At 40.5% G+C, this 19,135-nt stretch overlaps 1 protein-coding gene across 1 annotated transcript in view; it reads right to left on the minus strand.

Annotated features, from left to right (window-relative positions):
* Positions 1 to 15,362, minus strand: part of mmp24 (matrix metallopeptidase 24) — a 30,412-nt gene extending 15,050 nt beyond the window's left edge. The window contains exons 1-5 of the mRNA XM_032550538.1: positions 14,361 to 15,362; positions 5,274 to 5,422; positions 4,582 to 4,698; positions 1,004 to 1,103; positions 676 to 880 (exon numbers count right to left, since the gene is read on the minus strand). Coding sequence (XP_032406429.1) covers positions 676 to 880; positions 1,004 to 1,103; positions 4,582 to 4,698; positions 5,274 to 5,422; positions 14,361 to 14,507 — 718 coding nt within the window. The 5' untranslated portion in view covers positions 14,508 to 15,362. The remainder of the gene's footprint in view (positions 1 to 675; positions 881 to 1,003; positions 1,104 to 4,581; positions 4,699 to 5,273; positions 5,423 to 14,360) is intronic.
* Between the last annotated feature and the right edge of the window lie 3,773 nt (positions 15,363 to 19,135).

Here is a 19,135-nt window from a genome sequence, read left to right on the forward strand (position 1 = left end):
GTGTGTGATAGAGACAGACAGAGCATTGCAGGTTGAAGAGCTTTTAGGGAAAGAAGAAACACATTTAAATGTGTCTCAAACAGTTCAGGAGGAAGGAAACTCAGAGAGAGTTTTTGATTTTCAAAACCTTTGTTGCATTTCGTTTGCCGCCATCTTAAACTATAAACTTTGTTTCCGTGAAGGTTTTCCAGAAACCTCAGGAAGAAGTGGTTTAAAAATGTCCAAAAGACACAACCACGGTGGAAAAACGAAACATTTTGCTGCTTCCACAGGATTTAAGAGGGAAAAAAATCAATCAGGTGATCCAATAATAAACTGATCAGAACCAATGAGAACATTTCAATTCAATACTGTTTCAATAAGTAAATAAACAATTAAAATAAAATTAAAATGTAGTTTATATAAAACATTTAAATAAAAATTAATAAAGAATTAAGATAAAACAAAAAAGAAATTAAGCATTTAAATTAAAATAAATAAAATATAAAACAAAACAAAAATTAAACTGAACATTTGAATGAAAATAGAATAAAAAAGTAAAATAAACCAAAAACTAATTTAAATTAAACATTAAATGACTCCCAGGTGTAAAACAGTTCAAATAAACAACTAAAAAGCAGATATTAGATTCTGACGGCCGGTTTGACCTCTGTGACCCCGGGCGGCGGCTCTCACCGTCATGGTTGGCGTTTCCCAGAGTCCACGGCTCGTCAGAGTCGAAGTGGGTGTCTCCTCCAATGCCGGCGCCCGGGAAGTAGGCGTGGGCCAGGAATCCCCCCTCGCCGTCAAATGGAGAGCTGTCGCCATGGAAACCAGAGGCGAAGAAGATGATGATGTCGGCGTCTTTCCCGTCGCTCTCCACGTCTGAATTTGGGACCTCCTGATTGGATCAGAGGGAGGAAAACTCGACATCGTTATGAAATCACAGAACGTTGCTTCACTTACAAAATTAAATGTCTTAAAATGTTTTTTATAACGATAAAAAATCAGGTTGTTTTCTGACCTGGAAGGAGAGCGGAGTGACAGCCTGCCACACGTTGAAGGCTTGGCGGATCGCTCGGTGCGTGTCCTTCTCCCCCACCTTTGGGGTGTAGTTTGATATTCTGGGGAGCAGAGGAAATTATTTTTAGTATTTCTCTGACAGGAGTCACTTCAGTCTGTAAACGGACCAATCAGAGGACAGGAAGCTGAAACGAACAGTTATCAGCTCAAAGTTTAGTTAGCAAAATAAAAAAACATAAACAATTATAATAAAAACTTCAAATGAAACTAAAATTACATGAAATTAAACATTTAAATAAAAAGTTTAAAAAAATTTACATTTAAATAAAAATAAATTACATAAAAATATCACATTAAATTAAAATGTATCAGACAGACAAATATAGTAAAACCCACAAATGCTTAAGAAAATAAAGAAAAAACACCAGTGTGTGAAAAAAAATGTTTGGCAACTACTTAGGAAAAATAGTTAAAACAAAAAAAGATAAAATAAAATAAAATGATAAACTTGTCTGTTTTTATTTCCCCCCAAAACTACAAACCTCTAATCTGATAAACAGATTAGTTTTAAAATTTGCTTCATTTTCTTAAACAGAAAAGAAATGCTTGGCCAGAAGTCTGCAGAACAGATAACTGAAACGCTTCGGCTGTGCAGGCGGTACAATTATGATCCCAATCTGTGTTTTTGAGTTGAATAATTTCTTTCTGATCTGCTGATGTTTCCATCTGAAGCTGCAGCTCGGTTAATGTGCAGCCTGATACGCGCAGCTGCAGATAAACGAGGCAGAAAGGTCGTTACAGAGTAATTGCAGGAGAGGAAACGTGCCGTCCATTTTTATTCGCTTTTATTGCTCGTCTCACCAGCAGACCTGCAGAAACTCAACGGAAAACGGCTGGAGAAGGAGACGGATGGAGGGATGGAGGGCAGGGAAAGGAAGAGAAGAAGAAAACGCTGCAGGAAAAGGTCTGGCGAAGAGGCTCAGCAGATTTCTGATGTTTTAGATGAAAACCCAAATTAAACAATCAGAACCACGGTTCATCGTAAATCTAATTGACCCCTTCAGACCTGATTTTTATCAACGCAAAAAAATAAATACATTTTTACTCCACGTCAACACTAAAATACAGAAAAAAACATTTTATTTTACAAGCAGTTCAACAAAGTCAGTGTTTATGATCATAAAAAACATAAAAACAAAACAATGAATTAAAATAAATGACTTGTGAAACCACAAATAAGCTGCAAAATGCTACAGATACATTTTTTCTTTGCATGGTGACACAAAATAATTCAACGTTGGTTGTTATACTCTTGATGTCCATTGGGATGGACATTCAACTTTTTATATGTTTGTATTTCTACATAATTTTTTTTTTGACGAAAACGCATGTATAAAGAAAAGGAAAAACTAATTATATGTATTTCTGCTTTTATTTGAAATCATGTCAGTTTTGGTCCTCCATACATTCGGCCTCTGTCGTCAACTGGAAACAACGTTTTCTGTCGTTTCGTCTCCGTTTGTGTGTTTCGCTTTCTGCTCTCTCAGACTTCCCAGAACATGAAGAGGATTTACAGGAACGTCGCTGAACTCACAGCTGCAGCTCCGCCAGGACGAACAAGCACCGAAACACTCCCACGGGAGTCGGCGGATGAAGGAGAAACTGGAACAAAACTCAGCAGGTGGGAATAAATACTTCAAGTATGCTAAACGATCCGATGCAGCCAGCCTCCTCCAAACTGTCACCAAACGCCTCAAAAGGAGCGTCGTTTAAAGAGACCGGGCTTCGGCGCCTCAGAAGACGAGCAATCGGATTTGAAATGATCAGATCCTGCAGGCCCGTTTGGACTGACTGGAGGTGAAACAGGAGGAGGCCCAGAGTAGCCAGTAACAGGAGCTGACTATGCAGAGAGGGAAGCGCCGCCGGGATGCGTTCAGGGTCCCGCGGGAAGGTGGTAATTTACATTAAGCCGATGGAGCTCTGAGTGGGACGGTGCGGGCGAGGCGGAGTGGGATTGATGCGGTCCAACATCAGATCATGTTGCCTTGGAGATTTTTAGTTTCACAGAAACCTGAGCGAGATTTCCGCTTGGCAACAATAAATTTAAAGGGGCAGTATCAAGCTTGACAGTTTTTGAGCTTGTCATGGAAAATTTGATTCTCTCATCAAAAACAGACCTAGAATGTTGCTTTGATTCTTTCATGCATGTTTAAGAAATCCTTTAATCTCCATGGCAACCATTCAGCTGTTCAAAACGCCTGGGTGGACCTAGCTCCGCCTTCAAAACGCAGTTCCTCCAGCATTCAGCTCCTTCAGACTAGCTAGCAGGAATTAGCAAATTTAGCAAATAGTTATCCAGAAAAGGCCTTTTTTCAGCATTCATTAAACTATTTTAACTTAACTTTCTGCTGCCATGTGCTAACCTCCACATGCTTCACCAGAAGGCGCGTCTCTCTCAGGTGCACTGAAACCAACATCCCTGATATCAGTTCCTACCCACAAACGTCCAAAATAAATGTCCTCATGATGCAAAAACATATACACAATGCAAAATAAAATAAAAAAGTAAAAATACATTTCTTATGCTCATATAGCTATTTATTCAATCATTTAGCAGCAGAAAGGGTTGTTTAACTGAAAATGTTACTTATTTTGTTTTTTGATTAATTACAGATGCTGCAATTAACTTGATTAAACTCTTTAATCAAGTCCCACCACCACTATTATTATTATTTCCTTTTGAAACGTAGCACTAGCAGTAAATGATTAATTCATCTGTCTTAATAGTTTCCTTTCTGCGTTTGCTGCTGTATGTTTATTTAACATAAGCCGTCTCTGGCTCTGAGCCTTGTGGGCTTTCAGAAAGGATGGGAGTATTAATGGGTGTCGGTTCTGCCTAAAAGGCCGGTCCCGGTCCCACTGGGCCGGGCTTCGTTCCCCAGCAGACTGCCTCTCCACAGAGGATTTAACTCATCAGTCGCTTTATTCACCAGTTGATGCTGTTGAAGTCACAAAAACAAGAAGGAGAAGCTGCAGGAAAACACAGATTCTTTTTGGTTAGATTTCTAATAAAGTTTGGTGGAGCCATGTTGGTTCTGGAGGAGCGGGGTGTGTTCACTGTCTCCTGGGAGTTTCCTAATCTGCTTTAGGGACGTTTTTACACCTCTGAAGAGAGCCAGCAGGCAGAGAGAATGGTGCGTTCAGGGTACCGTGGGACACTTTGGCTAACAGCACAATAACAATAATAAATTGTTATTGTTATTGTTACAATAACAAATTTTGCTGGACAATAAATTGCGATAAACGATACTGTTTTGAGATTATTTGGAAGTAATAAAATGGTAACGGCAGATTAAAACATTCTCTTAAATTCTAATGAACATTTCAGACTGGAGCTGGAAGACATTTTAAATAAATAAAACAACAAATAAAATGAATTATGACGTCTCTGTAAACAAAATTGTTCTTCAATAAAATGTTTAGGTGAGACCAAAACACCAGACTGAAGACTTTTGTCATCCAGTTTTTACATTTTTTAAATGATTATGGGATGAATTGATGAATTGCTTATTGCGTTACCTGTAGGTGATCCTCTTCTCCCTCCATTTCTGCCCCGTCAGCGCGTAGCGTTTGTTCCTCTGGCGCCGGCTGGTGTGAGGATGGTCGGGAACGCCGCAGCGAGGCCGCCGCATCCACCTGGACACAAGGCGCAGCTTTGGCTCAGAGCAGGACGGGACATGACGACAGGACAGAAGATTTCAATAAAATCTGATTCAGCAACAATCAGGAGCTGCACTTCCTGGAAGTGCAAACTGAAATGACAAAAATGAATTAACTTAATGGAAACATGGCAATTTAAAAAAAAACAAGTTTTTCTATAAAGGGTTTTTTGCGCAGGGATGAATCACATGAATCACATGATCATCAACCGGATGTTACTACTGGCGGAAACCACAAAGAAGACAACTTCCTGTCATCTTCTTTGTGATTTGTAGCTTTTTTTTTTGGCACAATGTGCAGCTGGCTCCACCAGAGCCCTCTCAGCATCACAATGGATGTCTCGTCCGATTGGCTGAATTATGATATATTTCATGTTTACATCCGTCTCTGCCATGATTTTTAATAAATTATCTTATTCACACATAATTTTTATCTAATTTCTTATTTAATGGAAAGAATGTACTGTAATTGCGAAACTGTGTTTTTTCGACATTAGCGGAATATAGACAAAGATTTGATCCCATTTGTCATGGAAACGCAGCGTGACTCACTCTATGGTCGTTTCGTCCAGGACTCCCGTCACCGGGATCCCGTAGAAACGCTGCATGGCCGCCACGGCGGACTGCATGGCCTTCTCCTGCCGCAGGTCCGACGTCCTGACGTCATGAGGCAGCAGGTAGCCGTAGTTCTTCAGCCACGTCTGGGAGACACGACAGGAAGGAGGGGAAATGTCACGGAAGGGTTCAAAGGTCAACTACGAACCATCAGAAATCCATCAATCTGCAGAGTTGTGAATGGACGTCCAGCAAGAAGACAAGTTGGACCATGATGGACAGTGCCATGTTTGTTAAAGAGACAGAGGCACAAACGGAGTTAAATACAAAGTCAAATTTCAAATTCATATTTGATATACACAGCTTTTTTATAACAAGTGAAGGTAACATTTGTACTTGATTGTACTAAAAAACGTCACTATGTGCCTGGAAAACACAAAATGCCCCTTTAACGATGAACTCCATGCAGACGGAGAAACTATCGCTGAGAAACAATGTGAAACAGGAGCAAGCAGTTAAAACTATCCTGGTCTGAAGAGAAACAAGCAGGTTTATTAAAATGTTTCTAATTGAAGAGAAACTGTCACTATAAAACATAAAAACTCATCTCTTATGATCTCCATAAACCTCAATAAAATCTTCTACCTGCTGCAGAAACTCGGATCAGAAACCGACTGAGGAGTTTTTCCTTCTGAGTCGAAGACAATCTGATTCTCATGGATCCACTAATTGATCCTAAATCCACAGATAGCTCAAGTTATGGAGCATCTTCCTGGTTTCTTTCTCTTTAAGTCACTTCCAACCAGTAACATTCTCAGGTTTCCAGCACCGAGCAACACGAGGCGAGCCAGACGTTTATTATCACAGCTAAAAAAACCCTAACAGAGTTTAACTTTAAACAGATTATTAAGCAGAAAAAGTTTATGATGGGGTCGTAACTCTACAAATATAGATGTAAACATCCTGCAACTAAAAAGAAAATAAATAATCTGTACGAATAAAAACTGCAAAGACAGAAAACATCTAAATATTTTACTTAAAGTTTGTAGTAATTTTAGTATTTCTACATAATCCAGTATTGAGACAAAATGTCAACATTGTCATGTTTTATCATTAATTTCAAGATGATGTCTTATCATTAATAACAAGATGAAACTCTTGTTATTAATGTTTCATCAGGTTTTTTTTATCTTCAGCATCTCTGCTGCTATAATCATATTATAGGAACGTTTAATGAAAGAAAACATTCAGCGGCGCGCAGATGAAATAAATCTGTGGCTCACATTAGCGCAGCAGCAAACGAACTTTAATGAACAGATTTCAAACTTTGCTTTAATCACATTTATGTCTCTGACCTGCATAAACCCACAAACAACTGAGAAAAAACCGAAATGACTTTAATCTAACGGATCTAACAGCAGCTGAATGTGACACAAATACCACTTTTTAACAGAAGATTCTGATATTTTCACCAAAAAACTACAAAAAACGGATCTGTTTCACTTCCAGATGTGGAATTAAAACACATTTGATAGCTTTCAAAGCCTCTGCAGTTTGAACGATAAAATTGCGTCTGAACTGCATCACAAATTAAACAAGTTTAGTCATTTCAATTTGCATAATTTATTGGATTTCTCTTTCTACCAAAAACTGGATGATAAAAGTTTTCCGTCTGATGTTTTGGTCTCATCTAAATCTTTTTTGAGACTTCATAATTAATTTTATTTGTTGTTTCTGTTGTTCTATTTATTTTGGACATTAAAAATGTCTTCCAGTTCCAGAGTTAAATGTTCATTAGGATTTAAAGTGTATTGATCTGCGAGGATGTGTTGTGTGCCATTACCATTATGTTACTAAAAATGGTCTCAAAACATCAACATTTTTGTTTATCGCCATCACTTCTGGGGCAATTTATCATCCAGCAACATTTATCATGACAGGCCGGGTTCTGGATGAGACCAGGGCTTAAAATATGAGAAATGATTTTCTGTTTCTGAATGTTGGAGCAGGAGAGCAGAGCGACGAGCTGGAAAACCCGATCCGATCGCAGCAATCAGGACAGAAAACAGCCGGTGAAGCCGAGCGGAGGCTGATTAATGGAGCCGATCTGCTGCAGCGCAGAGCGCCGGCCTGCGGCCCAGGATTCCCCCCCAGGGCAGATCCTCGGACCGCCGACGACTCTTCCTGTCAGGACGTCTGCACTTTGTCTTCCAGGGATCAGACGAGATCCGATTAATCAGTCTGGATGAAGCAGAGTTCTCTCAGTCAGATGGGCCGGGTCACGGAGGACACAACCAGCTCAGTGTCTCAATAAAAACCTCCAGAACCTGCTCTCTGAGGCCTTTATGGCAAACAGTTTGCCCACTTTATTAATCAGAGACACAGAATCCCTTCAGAACCAGACAGAAACAGAACCGATGAGCAAATCACAGTGCAGGAGCTCTGATGTGTCTTCCTCCTCTCAATCAATCAGTTTATTTGTTTTTTTCAGCAACGAGGCAGTCAACGTGCTTTACATCATAAAAACACAAAAATAAAAGGTCATAAAAACATCATACGTGTGAGAACAAACCAGATCATATGACGTGTCTTTATTGCATGGCTTTAATAAGGAGCACAGCTGGCTGACATCTGGTTGCTGTGCCGTTTTGGACCGACACACCAGACGATAAATAATATTGATAAGATTTACTATATCTATACATTCAGATAAGCTAAAATCAGACAAGTTCAATTATGCTAATCTAAGATCAGATATATGCGACGCTAAACTAAACTTAGATCAGAAAATCTTATCTAAACTAAAACAAGACAAATAAGGTTCAAATAAGCTATAAACTATAATAATAATAACTAAGCTAAGCTAAGTTAGGACAAGTCACCAAAGGAAACCTAAAGCTAAGGTAAACAAAGCAAAGTCAAGCTAAACTAAGCAATAATAAATTAATGTACATTAAGCAAATGTTAAATTAGGTCAAGATAGTTTGAAAAATTAATAAAATAGGATAAATAAAACTCAAATAAAATGGGATTAACAAAATTAAACTAATTTAATCCCAACCTTAAAGTTTGGCAGAATGAAGTGTTTGAATCTGATTTAAATTAATAAATGATTAAATAAAGTGCAGCAGGAGTGAACCAGAGTTCCTCAGACTGTTTTAAAGTGAAATGGAGACAAAACTTCAGTGGATCATCTGGGCCTCATCCTCAGCTCAGCTGTAGAGAAATCAGGATCTGCAGTTTCCTCCAGAACCGATCAGGAATATCTGAACGTCTTCATGATCCATATCCAGTTGTTTCTGAGATATTTCCTTTAACTGCCATAAATCAGTACATCAGAGCAGCAACATGAATAAGAACCAGCGTTAGAGCCACCACCTCATTAAAGATTCAAAACAACCTCAGGTTTGCATCAGAACGTCTTCAGATTATTCCTGTCAGACGATTTAAACCAGTTCAACATCCAGTTAAGTCTAAACTGGACTCACTAGGACCAATGGCCAGCATCAATCTTTCCCGTGATGGTTCTTTATTTTGGCTTCTCTGTGAACAGAATGTTAAATCTCACCACATCCTGCTGCTGATCCCAACAACAGAAAAATGTTTGTTTGGTATTTTTCTGTTTTAATTAGTAGTTTGAATAAAGATGTGAGCAGATCCTCAGACAAACAGCCGGAGGATCTACAGCAGTTTCATAATTAAATGTCCGTGTTGGTGGGAAATGGTTTCTCCGATCAGACCTAATCCTCCTGCGCTGCTCTCAGGAGCTCGCTGCTCCTCCGCCTGCCGTACGTTTATAATTAGAGCTGTGCTCAGATCTGCACTCCGCTCCGCGCCGCCGCGGAGATAAATGTCATCTGCTGCACATGCAGCGGCGCCGCATTAAAACCTTTCCTCTGGTGGATCCACCACAAAACCACCTTTCAGTGGCCCAGTTCAGATTAATGCGAACTACAGTCATTTAAAGCTAAAACTAATTAAACTAATGCAAAATATGAACACATTTCCTGCAAACACGCTTGAAACATTTGTATTATGAGCAAAAATGTACTATTTTTATTAAATGTTTTTTCCTATATGTAAAACATATAATATCCGTCAAAAAAATAAAATAGGACAACAGATATTTTACTGTTTGTTTTTAGAAATAGAAGTTCCTTTATTGTCGCACAATCAAAGCAAGTAAATTCACACAAAAATAGAAAATAAAATATTTAAAAACAGAATAAAAATAATGTGCTTTACAGTAAAGGGAAAACCTTAAAAATATTATGTTAGAAAGCTAAATATTTAGCTCCTAACTAAATATTTCATTTGATTTTTTAATATAAATGTTTGAATAACGTGGTGAAAATATTTAGTTACAACCTAAATATTTAGATAGGGTGTAACAAGCTAGCAGGCTTAATATTTAATTTGGAAAAGAAATATTTAGTTTGGAAATTAAATGTTAACTTTGGAACTAAATATTTAATTCACAAGCTACATGTCTAGTTGGCTAGATATACAGTATAGCTTGTGAATCAAATGTTTAGTTTGGAATTGTGATTTTTATAAGTGTATGAAAAACAAGATGAAACTATCACTTTGAAAAATGAACACCCATTTATTTGGCCTTACAGCAGCATGAATAATCTAAATAATTCTCTAACTTCAGTTCAGTTTGTGGTTCTCTGCCCCGCTGGGTTCAGCAGACTCTTCCTGATCCAGTTCTGATGTGAAACTTAGCACTTTTCTCTATTTTGTTTGTAGTTAGCATGTTAGCGCTATTGTTTCTGACGTTTACAAGAGTGACTTTTTGAAAAGTGACATTTTGATTCTGAGTTGTTAAAGAGTTTGTCCTGAAACCTGTTTTTGTCCTGCTGTCCTGTTTTTGTCCTGCTGTCCTGTTGTTGTCCTCCTGTCCTGTTTTGTCCTCATGCCCGGTTTTTGTCCTGCTGTCCTGTTTTTATCCTCCTGTCCTGTTTTTGTCCTGCTGTCCTGTTTTTATCCTCCTGTCCTGTTATTGTCCTGCTGTCCTGTTTTGTCCTCATGCCCTGTTTTTGTCCTCCTGGATTCCTCCTGAATCATCAAGCTTCCTTCTCTGACCGCGACTCTGGAGTTTCAGGATGAAGAACTCACTGATCGCGTCTGCAGAAATCTAATTAATTGATAACAGTTGAAGATTGTCTGCAGAGTATCTGCTGCTAGTAATGTATCTGTGTGTTTTGACGGCACGTCAGAACAGTGTGTGTGTGTGCGTGTGTGTGTGTGTGTGTTTGGGTCTAATTTGAGGTTCTGTGAAGAATAAAATTATAATTTCAGCCCAAAATCAAATGCAGGAATCTAACATGCGATGGTTGCTCTCAGACTCAATGAGTCTGGAAATCTTCCATCATCACTCCTCTCCTTCTCCGGGTTGTAAACGTGAGCTAACTAGCGCTAGCGGTGAAGAAAGGACCTAGCTAGCTGTCCTAGAGCCTAAAAAGGCTCAACAACCTGGTACTGAAGGCTGGTTCTTTTCTGTGGAACCAATATTTTACATAAAATCAAGAAAACTATGGACAACTCTGACCATCCACTTGGAAAAACACTGTCTTCAGTCAGAGGCTTCTTCAGATTCGCTGTAATACAGACTGCTACAGGAAATCTTTCCTGCCAACAGTCATCACCATCTACAATAACTCTTTGAAGAGTTCGGATTAACATTTACCTCAACATTTGATTTCCTTTTCGGATCAACACATCATTCTCATGTTATGACACATGAGAACGATGTGTCTTAAACTGACGGCCATCTTGGTAGGCAGTTGCTATGTCAACAATATACAAGCCACAAACGTCAAACTAGCTCTCACCTCATTCCTGTCTAACTGATAAACAAGATAAGTACATTACAACTATTACTCAGTTACAATGTTTGAGTACTCTACCCACCTCTGTGTAATACATAGAAAAACATCAGTGATATTTACTGCTGAACTAGCAACATTAGCTTAGCTAACATAGCTTTTATCTGCAAGCTAAGACGGAGGTGTTGCAAATCAAAATCTTGTTGATGAAAATTTTGTTAATGTAAATAATGAAACTAAATGTTAATTATTTGCTTAACTCAACATTTAATTTTGAAATTAAATATTTATTTTCCAAACTAAGCATTTTGCTCAGACCTAAATATTTAGTAAGCTAGGCAAATATTTAACTTGCTAACTAAATATTTAGGTTGCTAGCTAAATGTTTAACTTATAGCTAAATATTTAGCTGCAAATATTTAGCTAGGACGATAGCTTCCCATAAGGGTGAATGGAATATAAAAGCCGCTACACAAACTCTGCTGCTGTGAACTGAATTGTTGCTCAATGTTTTTATTTTTACAATCGTTTCTTTTTCTCCTGACATGTCCAACGTGTTAGTTGAAAACATCGGATGTGACGTTTTAATGGCTCTACAGACGCTTACTCCTGTTTCCATAGCGACCGTCTCCTCGGTCCGGGTTCGGCTGGTTTCAGACAGAACAAAACCGTCTTCAAACCCGCAGTGACAGCTCCTGTTAGTTCCAGCTGCGGCTTCACCGAGCAAAGCGAAGCGAGTGTGGGCGTGACGAAGACAACGGCTGGAGAGAGGAAGAGCGACAACAAGGCTGTCAATCTGAAAACGTTACAAATGTGTGTATTTATCTCCAACAATGACTAATCAGGACAGCGCTGACTGGTGAATTCACACCAACCCATTCAGCAGCAGCAGCAGCCCACTTCCCACCCATCCTCAGCTCTAATGCTGTGTTTACAACCATCCTCTTTCCCAGAAGTCTCCCCTCCTGGGAGGGAGGAAACCCGCCCGGCACCGGCTCGTAGGGCGCAGACACACTTTCAGCCCATTACCTCCATTATGGAGCAGAAATCTGCAGTTAGGCGTCGTTTTCTGCTGCCACGTCACCCTCACAGAAACACAGGACAGGATGTTTCCTGTAGCATGTTAGCCTTGCAGCAGTTATTAATAAAATCCTCTAGGAACCTGCAGGTACTGTGCTAAGGTAAGCTAAGCTAAGCTAAGAAAAGAGAAGCTAAACTAAGATCAGACAGGCCTAAGTTAAACAAAAAAATGAAGCTACGCTAAGCCTTAAATTAAGTGAAGCTACTGCAAACTTAGCTAAACTAAGCTAAGCTCAGTAAATCTGATCTAAACTGAGCTAAAATAAATAAGGTTCAAATAAATTAAACTAAAATAACAAGCTAAGCTAAATTAGTGCAAGTAACCAAGTAAACTAAACTCAGTTAAATTGAGCAAAGATAAACTAACATAAGCTAAAAAAGTTAAGACAAATGGAGTAAAGTCAAGCTAAGCAATAATAAATTAATATACAATAAATATTAAACTAGATTGGGCTGCATAGTGGTGCAGTTGGTTTAACTGTTGCATTGCAGCAAGAAGGTCCTGGGTTTGATTCCTGGTCTTTCTGCATGTTCTCCCTGTGCATGGTGGATTCTCTCCAGGTACTCCGGCTTCCTTCCTTTTCACTTTTAAAACCTCACCGTTCTCAGAAAGAGGATAAAATTAGGACAGAAAGGTCTGATGTCCATGAAAAATGGAAATCATTAAAAACTCAGCATCTGGTTTAAATAGATCTACATTATGATTGTTCTGATTATTAACAGCCTCCACTGCAGAACGTAGGAGTATGACTAACAAAACCCAGAGAGGAATATTTGGAAAGGTTGTGCAAACAGAATAACAAACAATAAAAATATGATTGAATGAGTTAAAGAGCTGAAAACCAGACACAAAGCCATGAGTTTTAAAATGCCAGTCAGTGGTATGTGTTGCTGATTGAAGGTTGGTTTCCAGATCGCCAATTACTGATCTTTAAAAAGCCTGACCTGCCGCTTCACATTTTTTTGTCTGAAATGTTGCTAAATATAGCAAGAAAGTAGCTGAGCTGGTAACAGGGACGTGACTATTGATGACTGCAAAAGTGCCGACATGACCTGGTGGGCGAGTCTGTCGGTCAACCTCTAATGGGAGAGCAGAAGACGTTTGCCGAAGTAAATAAGATCAGAGAAAAGATCGGCTTCACATTTACGTATCAACCGATCATCGATCTCCTTAAATTAAGGAAATCTCCACCGATAAATCGGTGCACCACTCAATCTGACGCGACATTTTTGTCTCCCTTTGGTGAAGGAAGTTGTGCTCAGGGTCTTCTTCGCAGGTTTTTAAGTTGTTTCCTTCAGTGTTTCTTGGTGCAGCGCTCCCTCAGGTGAGGGGGGGGGGATTTTTATTTAATTGTGTCGTTTGACTCAACGATCAGTGAGAAACTGAACCACAGCAGCTGAAAATGGAACAAATGTTACGATTTTGAACCGAGTCAACCAGACCACCAGGAGTGAAAACAGTCTCTGAATCTGACCCACTGGAGAGCAGAGTCTCTATTTAATATTCTCCATGTAACTGGGGCCACTCTCCTGTCCAGATGAGACCTTTATGGGACACACACACACACACACACACACACTGGATGGACTTGGGTTTTCTGCTCCAGCATCCCTCAGGAGTTTTTCCCTCCACAGTTTGCTGCTTCTCTAACTTTGTGATGTTTTCACGGTGGAGCTGAGTCTGTCTGCCTCCTCTGGTCTCAGACTGCTGTGGAGAAAACATCTCCTCCTTTGTTCCACTCTGCGCTGCCAAGGGCGCTCTCTTTGTTTCAATCAAAGCATCTCCAGCAACAAAACAGGAAAGCAGCAGCAGCACCGAATCAGATCACCAACATCTCCATCAGTTTCCCCCATTCACCCCGACAGAGCAGATCCATGAATTATGGAGGAGAGGCTATATTTGGACTGGAGCCTCACTTTAACCTGCCTGTTTCTGGTCAACATGTGTCTGAATGTAGAGAAGCAGCAGCACCAGGCGGGGGAGGGGGAGCAGAGGATCTGAAGGACTTATTAAAGCTGCCAAACAGGCGGAAACAATCAGGCTTAATGAGCAATTAAGCTGTTAGTTTGTTACTGACGCTGAACGTCAGAAAACAAAGCGCTGAACCGGTTCTGAGTCCGGATCGGTTCAGTTCCCGATGTTATTCTCTGCTTTCATAAAACCTCCTCTTACCTCCACTATGAAGGTCTTCTCCTCCCCGCACACCGACACCACGCAGAGCAGAAGCGGGAAGCAGCAGGTCTTCCAGCAGAACCCGGGGATCCCGGCTCTCCGCCTGCGCGCCGCCCCGCCGCCGCCTCCGCCGCCGCCAGTCGCCATGGCTCTGTCTCCCGGATCCCCCCCGCCACCTCTTCCGCTTTCCTCCGGGGCTTTCCAGGCTCCTGCTCCGCTCCTCACAGCAGGAAACGCGGCTCCAGCTCGGGGTCCATCCCGGCGCGTTGGCCCGGTTCCTCCCGGTTCGGTTCGGCTTGGTTCGGTTCACCAGTTCAGGAGCAGCGGAACAGCTGCACGACTCGGGCTACAATCAAACACTGATGCACTGAGGTTTGTCGCTCTGGGTACCAGTGAGGAGGAGGAGAAGGAGGAGGAGGAGGAAGGTGATGGATGTTGTTGCAGGAGCGCATCATCAGCAGAGGGGGCGCTGCAGAGGCTGGGAGAGTCATTTCACCCAGCTTGGCTGATCAGGAGTTTAAATTAATTAAGATTCAGAATTTCCTGATAGTTTCAACGTTTCTGGGTCCGGATTTGTGATTTCTGATGGAGTTTTTCAGTTTCAGTTCAAGTTTTCTGCTCGTTTCCCCCCACTGAACAGATTCCTGACTGAACAGATTCCTGACTGAACAGATTCGGGACTGAACAGATTCCTGACTGAACAGATTTGGGACTGAACAGATTCCTGACTGAACAGAAGCCGGACTGAACAGATTCCTGACTGAACAGATTCGGGACTGAACAGAAGCCGGACTGAACAGATTCCTGACTGAACAGATTCCTGACTGAACAGATTCCTGACTGAACAGAAGTCGGACTGAACAGATTCTTGACTGAACAGATTCCTGACTGAACGGATTCCGGACTGAACAGATTCCTGACTGAACAGAAGCCGGACTGAACAGATTCCTGAATCTGAAAAGGTTCCGGACACCAAACAGATTCAATTCTCTGCACTGATTTGTGAGTTTGAACAGATTACCAAATCCTAAAGGGACCTGACTTCTGATTTTGAACAGATTCATTGATTTGAACAGATTCCTTGTTTTGAACAGATTCCTTGTTTTGAACTGATTCCTGAATCTCTCTCTGGATGTCAGCTGTTTTAACATGGAGGTTTTATTGTTTTATTTTGCCTAATTGGCTGCTGACTCAGATAGGAGAATTGTTCAGACAGAACATTCACCATAGTGAACAAGTTCTGAACCGGGTCTTTGTAACAGAAACTCCGGTTGCTCCAGTTCGTCTCTCATATCTCTGCTGGCGGCAGCTTTTGGACATTTCTTTTGCCCCTTTCTGTCCCTTCTGGTCAATCAGTGGACATCTGGGACGGATCCATTAGCAGCAGCCGTCTCTCCTCCGTAATTGAAGCTGTCGTGGACGAGGCAGGTGACGGGAAACGGCCTGCAGTGACGTGAGCGGTGGATCCATTAGACACGTCTGAAACACAGATTTAATTATCGGTCAGAGACGGGTCCACCGCTCCGTCATTAGCTTCATTTCCTGCCTCAGTGGCCGCTCTGCTCTTTAGCCCACAGGAAGTCATCCTCCAGAAAAAGGTCCAAACGGTTCAGGTTCTGAGGGATTTATCACGTTACTGAACTTCACAGGTCAAACCTGCAGAAAAACATCATTAAAAGACAGAAGCTAAATCACAGGACAGCCTAGTTGCTCTGATTGAGTTTTATTCCTCCTCCAGGTGATGATTGCTGTTGGTTTTCCAGCTGATTTGTGTATTTTAAGCCTGGCGGGCCACCAGGCTAAACATTGTTGTTTTATATATTGTAGTTTTTTTATAAACCAGTAATGGTGATACAAAATATGGGTTAAAGAGACTCTTTGGTGAAATGATTTGAAGCTCAGTGGAAATGTAGGGGGACTGAGGTCAGGTGTGGTTTTATTTTTTAATTCACCGGATCGCCATAACCACTTCCTGTTTTTACTGGTCTACAATCTAACAATTTCGGCTAATAAAGTAACAGTGAAACAACTGAAGTACAAAAAAATATTTTAATTGTATTTTGTTTTATGTTAGCCTCTTTTAAAACTTTAAAGTTTTTAAAACGACTAAATAAAAAATAAAATAGCTTAAAAACTGGCAGGATGGATCATAATGGGAGGATCTGACAAGGAACTGAGGAGTCTGGGAGGGTGATTACTGGACTGGAACCAGGTGAGTGGCTTCCACTGGTAGGAGGGGAGCAGAGGTCAAGGGTCAGCTGAGGAAGGACTGATCCAGAAACAGGACAAAACAGGAGTTAAAAGTAAAATAGGAAGTAATCAGAACACAAGAAACAGATTATCAAAATAAAACAGGAGCCACAGTTGAACCAGAACCAACACAAGAAAAGTCCAGAACCAAACTGTAGCAGCAGCACTCATATTAATTAATTACTTTAATATTCAGCTAAAAATGACAGTAAATGCATATAAATATGAAAAGTATTATATTTATTCAACAATAAATAAACAAATTGATGTAGATAAATTTAATTTATTGAGTTAAAAATGCATTCAGAGGTAAGGAGGAACTTATCTTTTGCGCCCCTGGAGTTTGCATCTATAATTCGGTTCTGACCCGCTGTTCTGACCCACAGTCTGAACCAGAACCACCTCAGCTCTCTGTTTCTGGGTCGTGACCCAGTTTCTCCTCAGCGCCGGGACTCGGTCTGCCAGCAGAACCTGCGATGAAAGGAACCCAACTGTTTGACCTCTGAGGAACAGAAGCACCTGACTGATAAAGGAAAGGTCAAAGGTAATTGATTCTGGAACCCGGTGAAGAGCAGATTGGTTCCATTGAGTTCAGCAGGTTGACCTCAGCCTGGTTCTGATCCAGCAGAGCAAACCAATCAGAGCTGGTTCTGGTTCTGGCAGTTTGGGTTCTTGTTTTTTTAAAACTCTTTCTCGTGTCCAGACTGATTTTTATCTCAACTAAACATCAACCCGCCGGCCCAAACGGCGATCAGAACCGCAGAGTTCTCAACCTCTGCATGATTTTCTTCTGCATTAAAGTTTTTCTATCTTCTCTTAGTGATCAGTAAGGTGAATGTTCTGTCTGAACGATTCTCCTGTCTGAGTCCGGAGTTTCATTCCCCTCTCAGAAGAATCTGGGTGTAGTTACAGGTTTTAGCCGCCAGATGGCGGCAGTCTGATGTGAATGTCTGCAGGTGGAGTCTTTCCTCTCTGCTGCGGTCCGGTGGACTGACTCACCAGGTGACTGTGGTTACCTGTCTCAGGTGTGACCTGCTGGTTTCCAGCTCTGAGGGCGGAAAAGTGATTCATGCAGCTGGGATGTGAGGAATCCAAGCTGGAAAGCAGCTGCTAACATGAAGAACAAGGCAGGAAGTTCTGCTGCTGTGTGACGCGCTGCTGCTTTGTTTTCAGCACCAAAGACTAATGAGGCGAGCTTTACTGAAGCTTTGGGTTTCAAAACACCCAACTTCAGAATCTGCTTGACATTTGGCACAGATTGTTCCAGGACAGACTCATCCATCATTTCAGTTCAGGTCATAACGCCAACTCACAACGATCTAAAAAAATAAAAAAAGCCAATTTAAATAAAAAGATCCATCTGGTCCAAATGATTGTATTTATTAAGCTTGGTTTACTATTCAGTTTAACTTGAAAGGTTTCTATAAGGAAATCCAGCAGAGCATCACTGACTTTACAGCATTTCTATGGAGCTAAACTGGGGCCAAAAAGAAAAAATCGAATTGAAACTTAAAAAAAGATTGAAACTGCAAAATTATTTTGAAACTAAAAAAAGTTTGAAACTGGAAAAAAAAAACTTGACACAAAATTTTTTTTCTTGGGTTTTAAGTTTAAATTTCTATTTTTCTTTTGAACAAACTTTATGACCTCAATTTAGCTCCATACATTTTCTACCTAGCGTTCATGTGGTGACAGTGGAGAAGAAAAACTCTCCTTTAACAGGAAGAAACCTCTAACAGAACCAGAACCCGGCTCAGTCTGAGTGGCCATACGACCGACTGGAGGTTTGAGACAAAGCAGAGACACAAAAAGGAGCAGACAAACCGATCCAGGAGAACTGTCTACGTTAATAAAAGTAAAGTATTAACAGCAGGAGAGGGAGAACGATTAGGTGATGGCAGCATCATGTCAGCCGGTTCCAGTCAGAACATCAGACCAGTTTCTATGGAGAGACAAAACCCAAAGAAAACAAAAAACTAACAAATGAAATAACAGCAAAATGCCAAGTGGAGAGTAGTAGGAGAAGAAAGTGAGGAGAAGTGACCAGTTTGTCCTAAAGCAGCAGAACTACAGAGACAGATCCGGAGAACCTCAACCCAGATTACCAGAACCGGGTCGGTCCATTTTCACTGAGCGTCATGTGTTCTGATGAAATGAAAAGAAAAAACAAATTAAATCTAAAGAGACTCATTTAAAGAGAAAACACAGAGAAATTAAATCTGAAATATTTTTCAGATGTTTTTGAGTCAGATTTTATTTTAAACACCATAATAATCAATTGGATTCTTTAATTTATTCAGGATTAAACTTTATTTGAGGAGGGTTTTTAGTTTAGTTTTTAGTTAGAGATGGTTTTAACTTAAATAGATTTAATCTCTTTTGTTGCTTTTTGGAGATTAATAATTTATTTCTCACCTCTTATTTCTTCTTTTCCGTTTCTCCTGTTGACTCGTCTCTGTTTTGAGCCTGAAGCTGATCCAGATTAGCTTTGATCCCTTTAATAAATCTCTTTATTCCACTGCAAC

This window comes from Xiphophorus hellerii, chromosome 20 (assembly GCF_003331165.1).
Source record: "Xiphophorus hellerii strain 12219 chromosome 20, Xiphophorus_hellerii-4.1, whole genome shotgun sequence".
NCBI lineage: Eukaryota > Metazoa > Chordata > Actinopteri > Cyprinodontiformes > Poeciliidae > Xiphophorus > Xiphophorus hellerii.